Source organism: Peromyscus leucopus, chromosome 8b (genome assembly GCF_004664715.2).
Source record: "Peromyscus leucopus breed LL Stock chromosome 8b, UCI_PerLeu_2.1, whole genome shotgun sequence".
Lineage (NCBI taxonomy): Eukaryota > Metazoa > Chordata > Mammalia > Rodentia > Cricetidae > Peromyscus > Peromyscus leucopus.
The window spans coordinates 71,277,743-71,294,241 of record NC_051086.1 but is presented as its reverse complement, the minus strand read 5'-3'; the positions used below and the strand labels follow the sequence as shown (position 1 = coordinate 71,294,241).

The following is a 16,499-nucleotide window of genomic DNA, read 5'->3' as shown; positions in this document are numbered from 1 at the left end:
CCTCAAGGTTGCTAAGAACCAGCTACCCTCCACACATGAACTAGCCAGAGAGGGCTTCCCAGCACCATCGCTCTAGAAAGGCAAGGGTACAGACCACAGGCTCAGACAGGAGGGAGCCTCCCACTGAGGCTGCAGCCCCTTCATGGACACAGAACACATCTCACCCAGGGTGTTTTATTAGTGTATACTTCAGGTTTACAAACAAATGATACAGAAAAGCCAGTGGCCTCAGTTCTTCTCCAGACAGACTCCTGTGAATAGAAAGAGAACAGGGTAAGGAAGGAGAAACCATGGGCTGAGCTGGGCTAGCCTAGGCCCATAATACAAGCACACAGGCCAGCTGTTAACTGTATCCCTCCAGAGGCCACAGCCTTGTTTCTGCCAACCAGAATATGATTGAGGACTTGGCATTTGTCTTTTTGTCTCTATTTCCATGCCTAGCATGTGCCTGGCACATAGTAGGTGCTCAGTGAGCAGAGATCTGGAGGATGCAATAAGCCCTCTAACAAGCCATGACTGCTTTTATTGGTAAGAAGGAGAATTAACATTTACAGTCGCTTGCCCAAATTACAGTACTATGCTACAAAGTTAAGACTTGACCCAGTCTGCTGGCTGCCTCCCATGTTCTTAACATTCTCATAAGCAGTAAGCTCAGACTCATGTGATTGATTTACACATGGGCACACCAAACATTGCCCATGCTCACAGACAATACAAATGTGAAATGCTCGTTTACAGATGTTGCATATACAAGCATATACATGGGCACACACAACTGAACATCTGGCCATTATTTTTCAGCGGGCACCTACAACATCCACAAGGATGGGTTCACGTAGGGAAGAGTTCCCTGTGGTTCCCACTGGCCCACCAGGGACACCCTTCGATGTGGCATGCCCTTACCCAGGCTCTAAGCCTCCCTCCAGGGAGCCAGGTTCAGCCGAGGGATGGAGGTACAGTTGACAAAATCTCGTGGGTATGAGTTGGACATGAAGATGTTGTTCTTGGACACAGTGGTGATGCCAGTGTTGTCACAGATGATGCGGGGGAAGGAGATGCTGGCCAGGGCTTGTCTCTGCTGTGCACTGAACACACCTGGGTTCTCCCACCAAAACCTGCATGGGAGCATCATGGACATCATGGTTGAGATGTCCCCATGAGAACATCCTGGGCTGGGAGGACATCCCAAGTGTGAGAGGGCAACGGAAGATTCTGCCCTACAGCACAGAGAGCTCCAGGCCCTGGGCAGTGCCCACTCAGCACAGAAGACGGGGTATGGCTACTTGGATATGTCCCTTGCTCCCGCCCAGCAGTCTCGGGGACCCTGTGCCATGCCTGCAGGCAAAGGGCAGAAGGCAGCCTGGCTGGCATTTGTGATTTGCTCTCCTTGACTGGGACACCTCTTTATAATATTCCCAGACGTGTCATGCAAGCTAGATAAGAACTAGACATGGAGATGGTCAGGACCATGACGGAATGACATGAAAGGGAGATGCTGGGACTAAATTGTGACTCTCCATGGTGACTGACAGCTCCACAGAGACACTGAGAAACGCAGAGGAAATAGTAAGAATGGCGTTTTTGGACCAGCAGGATGGTTCAATGGGTAAAGGCATTTGCCCCCAAGGCTGACAACCTGAGAACCATCGCTGGACCCCACATGGTGGAACCGACTCCTGTAAGTTGTCCTCTAGCTGGACACAAGCGCTGTGGCCTGCACACGCCTCCCAGACCCCACGTGTGTGCCGCCCTGCCATCCCACGGCTTCCTTACCGATCGCCATCGCGTAGCTTCCTAAACTGAGTGCCAATGAGGCAGGCAAGGAGCTGACCGACTCGGCCATTGGGCTCCAGGGGCTCGGACACACCACCCATCCAGATGTCAATGTTGTTGGGGGTGCCGTACTGTGCCATCAGCTTCTGTGCCAAGTCCAGGTTCTTTAGCACCGTGCCAAGCTCGCCCACTGTGCTGGGCTGTGGGAGCCCACAGAAGCGCCTCCAGGCGTTGTATCCTGCATTGGGTCAGAGGACAGGTGGCTGTAAATGGGCCCCTGTCCTGCAGGTAGAGAGAGGACCGGAAACAGCAGGGAGATCTATAGAGACGTTCAAAAGCCCACTTCGGGAGGCGATAAGCAGAACGGAGCCCTGAATGAATGACTGGCTCAGGCCAAAGTGGACAGCTGGGCCTCTCCAGACCTCTCACTGTCTTTCCTTACTCTCTCACTCTGAGGCAAGCCCTATCGTGCCACAAATCCTGCCAGACTCAAGCATGGGAACAGCGTGTTGTCCCATCCAGCATCCCGAAGCGTCTCTCTCTGACCCAGAGAGTGAAAGTGTGTCTCGGAGGTGTGGCCACTGTGATTCCTCAACACAGGCATGGGCTTCTGAGTTAGGATGGTCCGCTTGGGTCCAAGCTCCAGATCTCTCATTGACCTGGCTACAGCACCCAGCCAAGCTCTGAACCCCTCTAAACCCCAGTTTCCTGATCAGTAAGAAGGCAGTGGTACCCTCCTGCCCTCGAGTCCATGAATGGGTCAGAAGGAACTGATAATGGAGACAGATGTCCAGATCAGAGAATGGTACTGTTTTCAGCTGCTAATGCAGGATACAAGAGTCCGGTTTGTGAAGAAGCCAAGAGAGGCTGAAATTTGGCTGAGGGGGTCTGGAAAGGACAGGGTCTGCCCTGGGGTGCTTCCTCAGAGCTGGAGAAAGGGCTCTGTGTAGGAAGGAAAGCTATGAACTCCCTGGGAGGTGGTCCAGGGCTGGGGGCTGGCTCCTCACCTGGGAGACCATGATCCCTGCTGCGCTGCATGTTCAGAGCCGGCAGGTCCAGCCCAATCCTCATGACCTGCTCAAAGAGTCGCTCCCGGATCTCATCCACCACGATCTGGTTCTGGCGATTCAGTTTGGCAGGGGTGGCCATGAGGCCTCGGAGAATGGGGTCAATGCCACCTGGGCACAAGAGAGCAAGGTGAAAGGAAGGATTAGCTTGCTACCAGATCCCAGTGCACTCTAAGGATCAGCGAAGAGGTCTAGGCATATGTAGCACTTGGGGCCAAGGTGACTTTCTGACCCTAAGGTTCACAAGGTTGTGATGACCCAGGCCTCGCCTCCTGGGTCAGTGAAACTGCAAAGCCAGGCTGTTCCCCGAAGAAGGGACGGAAAAAGATCTCTCCTCAGCCTGGCTCCCCAGAGCAGAACTCACACCATCCCTCTCTCAGACTCCACGTACCTTCCAGCACAACTCTCCAGCTGGCAAAAAAGACCCTGCTGAGCGGGACCCTGGGGTTGGGTCCTGTGGGCCGGTACCGATTGTCCAGGCGAAACATGAAGGGCTGGATGAGGGTGTGGCCATAGCGGAAAGCGTTGGTGAAGACGTTGGCGATGCGAGGGTCCACTGAGTCATTGTAGCCTCGGTACCTGGGTAGGTACTTCCTCATGGCTGCTGGCCCTAACACCAAGGGCAGGTAGTCCCGGTATGTGATGATCTAAAACAAAGTGACTTCAAGAGATGTCTATTCACTCCTCCCTGCGTCTCTGGCTTCGGGGATCACCCCCACCTGGCTAGGAGCAGGGCCTTTGATCTGAACCTAACAGAGTGGTGCTGAAGGACATAAACAGAGCTCTACGGTTCCTGGCTGTGCAACCTTAGGCCATCTATTGACCTCTCTGAACCACAACTGTAAACAAGGAATAAATATATCCCTGTCTCTCACAAGACTAAACAAAGTGCCTTGATAGTCAGGGTAATATCTCTCATGTCTTTAGTTAGTAGTGTCTCATTTCTGAAATTCCTCAGACTCTTCACAGTGCCCAGCATTAGCCTGCACACAGTAGGGCTTGCTACAGGGTTGTAGCAGGGCTGAGGTCTGCTCTGCTTTCCCTGGAGATGCCCCCCAGTGAAAGGGAATTTGTGGGACCGTCTCACACTGGATCCAAGGCTAGAATTGCCTCTGAGGCTGAAATGAATCCCACTTGTGAGTGTGAGTGTAAATCAAACCCTACGTTCAACACCTTCACCTCGCTGTCTAAAATCTAGTGAAGGTGTGCGTGCGTGCGTGCGTGCGTGCGTGCGTGCATGCATGCATGAGTACATGATTCTGTGCACCCACACACACACTGTAGATGATTATTTACATTCTTGGGAGAATGGGAGTCACTGGAACATCAAATGTTAGAAACAGACGAACAGTGTCCCTCCCCGGAGGGTGGGGGACTCAAGATGATGACCAGTGGGTAAAAGAGCCAATAGTAACAGTGCTGCATTGGTTCAAGACCCTCCCTAGCAACAAATACAGAAATGCTGCCTGAAAGAGCAGCCAGCAGCATCCCTGGGCCCTCAGGCAGGAAGTCCTGGGAAGACAGGGAAGGGAAGCACACTGGTCAGGCAGGTCTCATCTGCCAGTGTTTCCATTTGGCTCCTTTGAGCCTTACAGCATTATGGGTAAAGAAGCCCGTGTTGAGGAGGGATAGTGACTGGCCCAAGAACACATGGCCAGGATGCTGTAGGACAGCCTACCTGGACCATGGCCCCGACAATCTTTCGGGCCTCCTGGAAGAGCCTTTCCCCACTCCAGCGAGGATTCAGGCGCCTGAGCTGTGTGGCCAGGCGGTTATGCTCTCGAACGAAGAGGGTGTGCACAGAGGTCAGCTCAGGCATCTCACTGGAGCGCATGTCCCCTTAAAGAAGCAAAGTCTTTGTCACATCTGTGTCCTTCCATCCCCTGCCCAGTAAGGGCCTTCAAGGACTCTCATGTGCCTGCTCTCCACCCACCTGCACACACCAGACTCACATTTCAGCTCTGGGATGAAGAGCTTGGGAACACTGCGTTCCTTCCTGCAGCCCTGTCCCATGGCCATCAGCCTTACTTAAGGAACTCCTTAAGCACAAGGTTGTGCCTTTCTGCATTTTACCCTTTGCCATACACCCCCCCCCCCACACACACACACACCCTACAATACATGAACACTCCTGAGAAGGAATACTCAGCTTATTCTCTTTGGTGTAAGCCAAAAAGTAGCATCCATGTTTTCTGCAAAACTTGAGTGCAACCTCAGAATCCTTCTCAAGACAGGACCCCAGAAAGCCCCCACTATTTGAACATGATTGTCAGTAGCAGGCTTACTGGAAGCCAGTTGTCTGGCCTGTTGTGGTTGGGGAAGGGAACAGAACGTGTGGAGTCCACACCTGAGACTGTTCATGGAAACCAAGTCCCTGACTTCTCTAGCCCTCCCGAAACCTTCAACAGGGAGGGCCAGAGGGTGAGGTTCAGGGCATTTGCTGCAAGACACTGACTGGCTCCAGCCCTTGCCAGCTCTAGAAAGGAAATTCTAAGAGGAAAAGGCATCCCCGAGAACAGCTTCTCCATCCTGTAAACAGCCAGAGGTCATGGCTAGCCCAGAAGAGAGGGGGCCCTCCCCTAGGAAATCCACCTTTGCACCAGCCTTGGCCATCCTGCCAGAGACCATCAGGAGCCCTTAGAAGAGAAGATGAGAGACAAGAGAGACCTCTGCTTCCATTGTGTTACATCAACACCTACTGGTCTGGGCTTGGTGGTGACCCATGTGTGACATCCCACCACTTGGAGGAAAGACAGGAAGATTGAGGAACTTCTGAAGCCAGCCTGGGCTACAAAGCAAGTACCAGATCAGCTAAGGCTAGCTATACAACCCAGTCTAAAAATCACAGAGAAGCGGGGTGGATTTCTGGGTGTAACCACAATCCTATCCCCAGACTTCCTGGTGTCTCCACTTGAAACTCCATCTTCTGTCTTTCTAAGAAACCAAAATGACCAAGAGGTGATATTCTGTGACTCTATCCACTAGAACTTTCTGGGGTGATGAACCAGTCACTTCTCCACTGCCCAGTAGGGGGACCACTGGCCCATGGGACTACCGAGCCCTTAAAATGTGGCTACCTCAGAAACTTTTGATTACGTTTAAAATCATTTATTTATTTATTTCAAGACAGGGTCTCACTATATGTAGCTTTGACTGTCCTGGAACTCACTCTGTAGACCAGACTGGCCTTGAACTCACGAATATCCTCCTGCCTCTGCCTCCTGAGTGAGTGCTGGGATTAAAGGTGTGTGCCACCGCCCCCTGTTCTACAGGGCGAGGGCACCACATTCCTCTTTGTCTTTTTAGTTCTCTGTCCACAAGGGACGACAGCTCTTTTCTTTTCCATAGTCCAGAGGAGGGAAAAAGCAGAGAAAGAGATGACAGAGGCTCCTTGCAGCCTGTGTCTTCATCTTAGGCTGATGGGGTGGAGGCTTGTGTGTGTGTGTGTGTGCGTGTGCGTGTGTGTGTGTGTGTGTGTGTGTGTGTGTGTGTGTGTGTGTGTAGTGTTTCTGTGGTTGTTATTTTCCTTTCTGTCTGTATCTAACTTGTTACCAAGGCAACTAGACTGATAAGGAGTTGGTGAGACCTGAGCCTCTCATCACAAACCCACAGGCTGCTCACATACAGGCTCCCACAAGGAACACCTCCACGCCACTCCAGTCCAGGCCCCAGGCTGACCTGCCAGGAAACAAGGAATTCGAGCAGAGCGGTTGGTGAGGAGGCAGGGGTCGTCGTGCAGGTTGTCGAAGGGCATCAGGGCCCGGCCATTGTCTTGGAAGCGGGTGTTGACAGCCAACAGCCCCATCTGGTTGGTGAGGTTGCGCAGCCTCCTGGCCAGGGGGTCCTCGCTGCCATATACTGCGCTGGCATCCACAAACGAAGTGAGCGCGTTGATCTGGTTGCGAATGGTGATGTTGCTCCCGGTGCATGCTGGGCAGGAGCGGAAGAAGGGAATGCAATCCTCTTGGTTCTTGATTCGAGGGTCATTCGGTGGGATCTGGGGCACACAGAGAGGCTAGCCTGGCTTTTGCGGGTAGGGCGTGAGTGGCTACACCCTGTCAAGAGAACTCTGACCCCTCCAACCTGCAGGGAGGCCTCTCAAGGACCTATAGCATTAATGGGGCTCCTCCAACAGAGATAGTGAGGTGTAGGGGTGACATGAATACATGAACTGGAACGCAGAGACCCCCTGGGGGTTAGGCAAGGCCAGTCCTCTGACCCCTCTTCACTGTGCCTCTTAATCCTCTTCTTTCTGGTTTCTGCCTTTTCCTCTCTGTCCCCTGGCTGTCACCATGTCCCTGTCAGTCTCCTGTCCCTTTATTTCCCTCTCAATCTCTGCCTCCATTCTCCCCACTTCCCTCACGCATGCATGTGAGCACACAATGTGAAGCAGGGTTAGGGAAAAGCCCCTCAGAGAGGCAGCGAACACTGAGAGTGTGAAGGAGACAGATCAGGTCCTCATCCCAGAATTCTCCCAGCCCCACAAAGAGCCAGTCACCCCACCACCCAGGGCTCATACTAGGCCGGGAGATTGACACTGATTGACAGCTGGCTCTGCGGAGGGAGACGAGTATTGACTCTGGACCCCAGCGTCAGGACCAGCAAACGGGCTAGAAAGGAACTAGGGCACAGAAGGGGCGTGGCCACTAATGTGAAGCATCCATGTTGGGTGCAGGAAGGAAGCACCTTGAGCGGGAAGCAGGGTGGCTGCTGCAGGCAGCTGGTCTCACAGTTGATGCCAGTGAAGAAGGAGGACCGGGTAGCGGGCTCCGGAGTCAAGGTTACGTCATGGTCCAGAAACTGTCCCCACTGCATGAACATGAGCGAGCGCTCCTGGTCCCGGGTCAGCTGATCGTTGGGGAAGCGCACGATGGCGTTGGACACCTTTCGAGCCTGCAGTGACAGCAGGCGTCAGTGGGTGCCTGGGCCCTGCCCACCTGGCTAGGCTCTTCTCCCTCTACTGGACGCTTGCTCACCAAGGGCACCGGGAAGCCACCGCGCTTGACCCTGGCCGTCCAGCCGAAGGGCAAGGAGACGCCATCTTCGTACTCTGCGGGCAGCCAGCGTGCAAAGGCGCGGTTGGAGGCCCCCAGCGTGGGGCTGCGCCTGCAGGGAAGCACAGAGCGCTGGCCAAAGGGGTCGCCACAGGCGGGAGGGACCAAGACCCACTACGTCACACATCCCTGAACTCCTGCCCTGGGCCCGCACCTGTTGTTGCAGAGTCCCGTGATGGTGCGATACTTGTCCTGCTCAGGGCACCTCACCCCCACGTCCTGATAGGCGCAGCCGCTCGACTTGGACAACAGATTCAACTGAGCAGGTGTCAGCACATCTGCAAGAGTGACCCCGGACCTTAGACCTGAGCCCTCTCCCACCTCATTTCCTGTGCTAGACAACCTGGGGCTGAGGAGCCCAAAGAGGGTGAGGGTGGCATGGGTTCGCCAGCTGGGAAGTAGAGGATTCCCAGGGTTCCTAATGCGGCTGCGACCCTTTAATACAGCTCCTCACGTTGTGGTGGCCTCCCAACCACAAAACTATTTTCGTTGCTACTGCCTAACCGTAAATTTGCTACTTGACCCCTGTGAAAGGGGTCATTAGATCCTCAAAGGGGTAGTGACCCACAGGTTGAGAAACTGATGCTGTAGAGAAAGGCTCACGGTAGGTAGAGGTTTCCAGAGGGTGAAGGGGTGGTGCGTAAAGGGGAGCCGTTGCAGTACCAGTGATATTGAAAGGCCCTGGCCACTGGGGCTGCAACTTCCTCTTCAGCAGGTCTAGGGACACGTGAAGATAGTCTGCAGCCCTCACAGCTGTTCTGGTTGCTGCCACCGGCTGCTTGAAGTAGGAGATGAGTTCCATGGGGCTAGCAGTGCCTCGTCGAAGGTTCTCTTTGATGCTGCTTAGACAAGGGGGGGTCAGGGAAGGGCCAGAGACACTCAGCGGAGCCCAGCCTGTGGTGGCCAGGACTGGGTGTTGAAGGGTGGCTTTGGAGATGTCCCCACAGCGGGAACCTCAAGTACAGATCGACAGGTGCAGCTCCCCCTGTGCGTCCGTCCCCATCCTTTCCACAAAGTCCCCGCTGTGTGTCCCTTCTCCAAAAGCTTTGCAGCAGGTTTGCCCCGGGCTGCCCAGTGCCTGGAATTCTTACCTTTCTCTCCGCTCTTTGTAGGCCTTGTCCACCAGCTGCTTGGCCTCCTCCATACAGGTCAGGATCACGGAATCCTCCACGCCCCCCAGCACAGCTGCCCAGAGCACAAACCACAAGGTCAGGAGTGGTCCCGAAGCCCTTCATCAGGCTCCAGAACACAGGAGGCCTGCTCAGGGGAGAGGGAGCTGCTGGGCTGAGACCCGCCCCCCCCCCAGTCACCCACTTTCCCCTCCTTTTGGCTCTAGTACCTGGAGTGGCACCACTGGAGGTCTGAGGTATGGCCAGAGGGGCCAGGAGGCCTGCCAAGGCCAAGAATAGCTTCATCTCTGCAAAAGACCCCAGCCCAGGAAGTGCCCAGAGCATGTGAGTACAGAGAGATGAGCATTGAGAAAGGCTTACCATCCTTTGCCTCCCAAGTCCCCTCCAATCTCTCTATACCCAGCCCTTCCCCAGTGGGTCCCCTCAATGAGGAAGGCCTCTGTGAGGAAGGGGTCTACACCCCAACTCCACAGCTCACCTGACACACTGTCACTACCTCTCACTAAAACTGGACTTTTATGTCCTCAAAGCTGGGGGCGGGGCAAAGTGACAAGATGTGTCCCAAGACTAGACTCTCCTCCCCCACTGGGGTTAGGGATGTGTGGTGGGATTTTAGGAGGGTCATCGTTATCTGGTATAAACCTCAGATCGAAGCAATTGTTTTTAGATGTACTCAGGCTTTGAAGAAGTCATTGTGGTAAATAGTGATTTTTTTTCTGTGAGCTGTTTTTCTGAAGGAGCTTTACAGCTTACTCACAGACCTTCTGGGCAGACCAGGAAGTCTCGCAGGAGTGGTGACCCGGGCCTTTAATCCCAGCACTAGGGAGGCAGAGGCAGGTGGATCTCTGTGAGTTCGAGGCTAGCCTGGTCTACAAAGGGAGTTCCAGGACAACTAGACAGCTAGGGCTGTTACACAGAAAAACCCTGTCTCCAAAACAGAAAGGAAGGAAGGAAGGAAGAAAAGAAAAGAAAAAGAAACACATAGATTAGGGGTCTGTTATGAGGAACTTGTCTCACTCTGAAAATAACTTTTGTGTAACAGTCAATGAATATGCTTCTGAAAGGTTGACTGGGGGTTCAGTCCACCAAGGCGTCGTGACCCCCTGCTCCTTCAAGGCCCCATTGCATCCTTGATGTCTCTCTTCAGTCAGCCCACATGTCTCACTTTATCAACAGGGATGCACAGAGGGGCCTATGAAATGGAGGACGCGGGCAAGAGAATGGATCAGAGGTATTCCCAGAGAGCACAGACAGCTAGCCCCTCAAGATGCTGGTTAAACTGGGTATCCCAGATTCCTTTGAAAGAGACAAAATTCAGGAGCCAAAAGCTAAGGAGTTATGGGGAGTGGTGTATCCCCCACAGGGGGAAGGGCAGGTGATGGGGAAATGCAGCAATGCTGACCCCTTAGGGGGCCCCGAATCACCCCCACTCCAACCCTGGGACCCAGTCTCAGTGGGGCCAAGGGAACAGGAAATCTGGCTGGGGACAGTTGGGCTTCACAGGAAGGAGGAGCCTGGGGGCTACGGACTCAGAGCAAAGGCAACTTCCTCCGTCTCCTCCACAGCCCCTTCTTCTGGACCTCTGGTGGGGAGGGACCCGTGTCGGCTTCTGGAGGGGGCAGAGGTGGTTGTGGTTAATGGTCAGTTGGTGATGCAGCCCCGGGCCTCTCCTAGACAAGACCAGTCAGTTAGGAAGGTTCGGGTTAATGATTCAGGGTGGTTATGAAATAGAAAAGGAGGAGGTTTCCCTTGAGACAGGCTAGCTGTAGAACTGCCATTCTCCATCAGGAGAAGTACGGTGCCTATCCACCTCCCAGGACCCTCTCAGGCCTGGGGTAGGACTGTTTGGTCACCTCCCTGTCATCCACTCTTGTCTATGCTCAGATCCCATCTTGGCTAAGGGACAAAGCTGCACCCAAATATCTTCCCACTGTGTCCAGGGATCCTGTCACCAGGGAAATTGAGCCCAGGCTCAGGAGAGAGAAAGTCACTCTTCTGGTAGTGCCACAGATGAACTTGGACAAACGGCCTTCTGAGAATCCGGTCTAGAGTTTTAGAAGCTTTTGAATATACTTTTTAAAAAAAAAATTATTTATTGTGTAGACGGTGTTCTGTCTGCCTGGACGCCAGAAGAGGGCGCCAGATCTCATTACAGATGGCTGTGAGCTGCCATGTGGTTGCTGGGACTTGAACTCAGGACCTCTGGAAGAGCAGTCAGTACTCTCAACCTCTGAGCCATCTCTCCAGCCGTTAAGTATACTTTTTAAAAATCTACAGGTAACATATTTTCATCAATGAGAATCTAAAGGGTATGAATAAGCAAGAAATAAAAATAAACTGAGCTGGAAGTGTTGTCTGTAATTCCTGTAATTCCAGCGCTTGGGAAGCAGAGGCAGGAGGATCAGAAGTCAGAGGCTAGCCTCAGCTGGAGAGCTAACTTGGGGCCAGCCTGACTTCATCTCAGAAATAAAACAAAGTAAATAGAAATTACTTATAACCAATTGATTTTGTGGTTGATTTGTTAAGATTTGTCGTTGTTTTTCACATAAATAAGCAATAAGAAAGAACAAAATTTCCCATAATCCTAGTACTCACCAATACTTTAATAATTTACTATCCTTTGTGTAGAAATACTTTTTCTCTTGAAAGAATATTAAGAAAAATTTGATATTGCTTTATAACTTTTTCAACACGGGGTCTTATTATATTGCCCAGGCTGGTCTTGAACTTGAGTACTTCTTGCCTCAGCCTCTGGATTACTAGGGTCACAGATAAATACTACCACCCAGACCGTCACAGCTTCTTCTAGGACTCAACAGTTGAGTTGACACATCTCCTTGTCAGTACATGTGATGTGCGTTTGTTTCATGTCTACAATGTGCTTCATTGTGTTTATTTTCTGATTGTGTGTGCACACATGTCCGACCTGAGAGTCACTTCTCTCTTTCCACTGTGTGGATCCCAAAGACGGAACTTGTAGCCTCGGGCTTGGTGCAGGAGCCCTACCCACTGAACCACCTCATTGGCCCCTTTTGTCTCCTTCCTTTTTGCTCGTTTGTTTTGAGACAGAGTCTCTCTATGTAGCCCTAGCTGTCCTGGAACTCACTATGTAGACCAGGCTAGCCTCCAACTTATAGAGATCCGTTTGCCACTGCCTCCTGAGTGCTGGGATTAAAGGTGTGCACCACCATACTGGGCACCATTTGCTTTATTTTTATGCCTGAAGATTCTGTCCGAATAATTTATGTGATTTATTAAACTAACTCTTTCTTGTTAGATACTTAATTAGTTTTCCATTTTCATTGTTATGGACAGTATTTGGAGGGATCTCCTTGGAGATAAATCTCTAGTCACATCTCCAGTTATTTTTTTAGACAAGAAGTCTTATGATGGGGGCAGCCCTGCATGTCCTTAATCCCAGCACTGGGGATGCAGAGGCAAGTGGATCCTGATGCCAGCCTGTTTGAGATAGAGGAAGACCCAGTCTTAATTTATTTTTTCAGAATATCTTAGCAGTAAAATTGGGGCTTGCACAATTTTAGGGCTTTAGAATTTGTTGCCAAATACCCCTCATGAGGACTGCACTCCATCCTTCCAGCAGCCAAGCAGGGCAGCACCTGTTCCCTGTGGCCCTCATCAGCCCTTTTTAAATGGTTGGAAGGAAGAGACATTTAAAAAAGAGAGAGAGAGAGAGAGAGAGAGAGAGAGAGAGAGAGAGAGAGAGAGAGAGATGATAAGAAGAAAGTCCAACAAGGAAATGCTGTTGTCAAGGATACCAGTGCGGCACAGTTCAGAATAATCTGTCAGGTTCCCTGGCTTCCGAGCCGAGACGCTTTGCCTAATGGCCTCTGCGGTTATTTCTGACCTCTCGTCAGTGACTTATTTAATGGGTATTTATTAAGCCCTTGCATATGCTGCGTGTTGGGCTGCACTGGGCAGGAAACACACTCCATGGAGCAAAGTGTGGGCCTTGTGCTCAAGGAGCCCACAGTGAGGAAGCCAAAAAGCAAGCAAATGACATCTTACATACATGCACAAAACTCTTAGGGAGTGTCAAAGCATTTGGATCAATGGGGGGGGGGGGGTTGGAGAGACCAAAAAAGACTTCCTTGAGGGACCTATACTTTATTCTCTGTCTTAGAATGTTTTGGGGTGACCATTCTGTGCATTCTGTGCACCCCAAACACTGGACCTAGTAGACATCATTCAGATCATTTCAATACAGGAGCAGAGTGGGCACTAGATTAGGTTGGGGAGACAGGCAGGCCCCAGGGCCCAACACTCTTGTGAATTTTGTACTTAAGGTCCCAGGCAGCTGCTTAGGTCATGAAGCAGGCAAGTATTGGTCACCCAGGCAACACAGGGCGGTCACACAGAGATTTCAGACCTCGAAACTGAGAGCACTGTGGGTTCCCACCAGCTAGGAGGCTGGTCCTGCCTTTCTGTAGGCTGTAAGAAACAAAGAATACCCCTGAGAAAGAAAGCAGATTCCAGCAGCTCTTTACCCAGGCGAAGGGCGAATTCTCAAGCAGAGTCCTCCCTAAGCCCTCAACCTGTGCCTCAGGGCATGCGCTGTGGGCCCAGTGTGCACAGGGCTGGAGATGCTCATGACTTCCCAGTGATTCCGACCTTTTAACTGGGCATGTTTGGGGCCACTGCAAGGCCAGCAGCCTCCCTTATCTCTGCGCTGTTTCTCCCTCACCCAGCCAGGCTCCGTGTGTGTTAGATGCTCATAGGCCTCGGAGAGCCTGGAAGACCAGAAGAAGATGACTCCCTGGAAGGAGGATCCAAACAAGCATTGTCCCAGCAGTCATACCTCAGCTCCCTGTCCCAGGGAAGGTCTTTGGAGGGCACCCCTGGAACTGCCACATCTCCAGACTACAGTCATGATGGGAGAGAGCACCCCATCCAATGCACACATCTCTCTGCTCTCCCTTCTCCCTGACGGACTTTCCCAAACATCCCAGCCCTTCGGGTTTAGCTCAGCTTCCTGTGTGAAAACTGGGCAGCCACTGCTTGCAAAACAGATTGCTCTTTCTTAACGCTGTTTAGGAAACAGTTCAGTTGAAATTAGAGGAAGGTGTGTGTGTGTGTGTGTGTGTGTGTGTGTGTGTGTGTGTGTGTGTAAGGAAGTGCCTCCAGCACGCTCTGGAAGCTGAGTATCAGGCATTGACCATAGGGACGCAAACAGAGCAGTTGCACCCAGCCTGTAGATAGAGCTTGCCATGGTTTTCTTCAAAATCTCCTTTCAGTGAAGGTTTAAAATTACACACTGGGCTGAGGCTATAGCTCAGCTGGCAGAGTGCTTGCCTAGAATGCAGGAGGTCAGGGGTTCAGTCCCCTGCCCTGCATGAACTGGGCAGAGTGCAATGCACCTATAATGCCCAAATTCAGAAGATGGAGATGGGAACGCAAGATCATCCTTGACTACATAGCAGGGCGGAGGCCAGCCTGAGACACATGGAGTCCTAGGTCAAAAAAAATTACAGATGAGGTTAAAATTCCTCCTACACAAGGTTACAGTGACACTCCCAACTTGGGTCACTTTTCTTCTCCCTTCAAACATTAACACGGGGGTCAGTTGTTTGGGGGTTTTTTTTTGGGGGGGGTTGTTTTGTTTTGTCTCTCCAAACTGTACGCTTTCATTTGTGGATTTGTGGGGAATATTTTTCCATAACTGACATCACTTTATGTCTAATACTCGGCAACGTGTTTCTTTCACTGAGCAATATATCTCTAGCTGGGAGTGTAGCTCCGTGGTGAAATGCTTGCCTGAACGAAGCCCTGGACTCATTCTCCGCCACTGAGGAGGGGGAGAGGGAGGGGGAGAAAGAGGAGGGGGGGGAGAGAGAGAGAGACAGAGACAGAGAGAGAGACAGAGACAGAGAGAGACAGAGACTTCTTGCAGAAATGCCTTGTGTTGTTTTAAGAACAGCGTGTCACTCAGCACGCACAAGACCTGTACAAGTGGAAGCCAGACCAAGTCCCAGCGTGGGGAGGGGAGCTGCTCACAAGCCCCGCCTCTAGCTGCTATTGACCGCTCATGGCTGCAGGGAGGGAGTCGGTTTTCATTAAGGGCGTGGCCCCTGCTGGGTAGATGGCTCTAGTGAATGACTCCACGCCCTGGAGTACCTAAGCAGTACAAATCAGGCTCCAGGGGTTTAAAAGAGGCGGGGGGCACAACGTTGGGTGGTTGCGGAAAGCAGCTCCTAGCCTTACATTTAATCCACAGTTTTGCCAAAAGTCCTTTGACTTCAGTTATTACATTTCCTTCATTGGCCTATATGGCTTTTATGTGACCAATTTTCTCTTAATAGAAGCTGACAGTTTTCCATCACTAAAAACAATGAGATAGGAAGCCTCTGATGTGCACATACCTGTTCTCCGGGGTGCAGCAGCTACAAGATCTTAGCATTTGTGTTTCCAGGTTCTGGAGACTGAACCGGGCCCTCACCAGGCTCGGCAAGGGCTCTCGCCGTGGTTTTGTGCATTTTAATTTTTTTAAGGGAGGGGGTATTCCACACTATACATCCCCTGCCTCTAAGGTATTATTTTGAATTTTTGTTCCCTAGATATTTCCAAACAGCTCTCCAGTTTGTTTTGCTTTCAAAACTGGAGTGGGATCACGTGACACCGATTTCATCTCTTAGTAGCGAGAGTGGGTATGTTTTTATTTGCATTATAAACCACTGTCAGTTTTCTGTCCGGTTTTGTCCATTTTTCTCTCGAATTGTCACTCTTTTTGTTGGTTTGTAAATGTTGTTTATGTTCTGTGTAAACGGTGATCCTTCCCTTCTTATGTATGTTGCCATTGATGAAGAAGAAAATATTTGTAACATATGCTGCAAATATTTTCTTCATCAATTGCTTTTCATTTATTTTTCATGCCATTTGATAATCTCCTTCAGATTTTGCTTTTTGTCCCTGTTTCTTTGTGTCCCCCTCTTTTTGCCCCCTCTTTAAGGTAGTAAACATATATTCTTGTGGATGCTTATAAAACCTTAACAGTTGACATTCGGGTTGTAACTCATCTTAAAGTTTCATGCATATAAACAGGAAGATACCATAAAGATTTCTTTTCATTTATTTATTTCTATTTATTTGTTTGTTTGTTTGTTTGTTTGTTTAGCTTTTTTGATACAGGGTCTCACTATGTGGCCCTTGGCTGGCCTGAAACTCACTACGTAGTCAGACTCATAGAGATCCTTCTGCCTCTGCCTCCCAAGTGCCGGGATTAAAGGCGTGCGCCTTCACACCAGTGAGACCTCTCAGTACTGATCTGTCATTTCTCTGCTGACTTGTGGTACTACTTGAGATTCGGGTTTGCTGCTGCTGAGTGTCTAACCCGTCTCTCTGGGATGGAGCGATGTGCGGAACTGTTCTGCTCTGAGGTTTCTGAATATGAACCCTGCTGTTCGTCTCCAGCCTAAGATGCTCGTTTCTTGCTTCTTAATAGGACGTGAGGCGCCTGCTCA

The 16,499-nt window shown here is 51.2% G+C and overlaps 1 protein-coding gene across 1 annotated transcript; it reads right to left on the bottom strand.

Moving 5' to 3' along the window:
* Nucleotides 1-158: 158 nt before the first annotated feature.
* LOC114699257 (myeloperoxidase) lies at nt 159-9,387 on the bottom strand. Its single transcript, XM_028878233.2, has 13 exons — nt 9,234-9,387; nt 8,986-9,079; nt 8,558-8,733; nt 8,049-8,172; nt 7,817-7,946; nt 7,527-7,733; nt 6,519-6,837; nt 4,519-4,679; nt 3,232-3,487; nt 2,781-2,951; nt 1,774-2,011; nt 904-1,115; nt 159-251 (listed from the first exon to the last, which is right to left on the bottom strand). The coding sequence occupies exons 1-12, from the start codon at nt 9,385-9,387 to the stop codon at nt 911-913; spliced, it is 2,235 nt and encodes a 744-aa protein (XP_028734066.2). The 3' UTR covers nt 159-251; nt 904-910.
* Between the last annotated feature and the right edge of the window lie 7,112 nt (nt 9,388-16,499).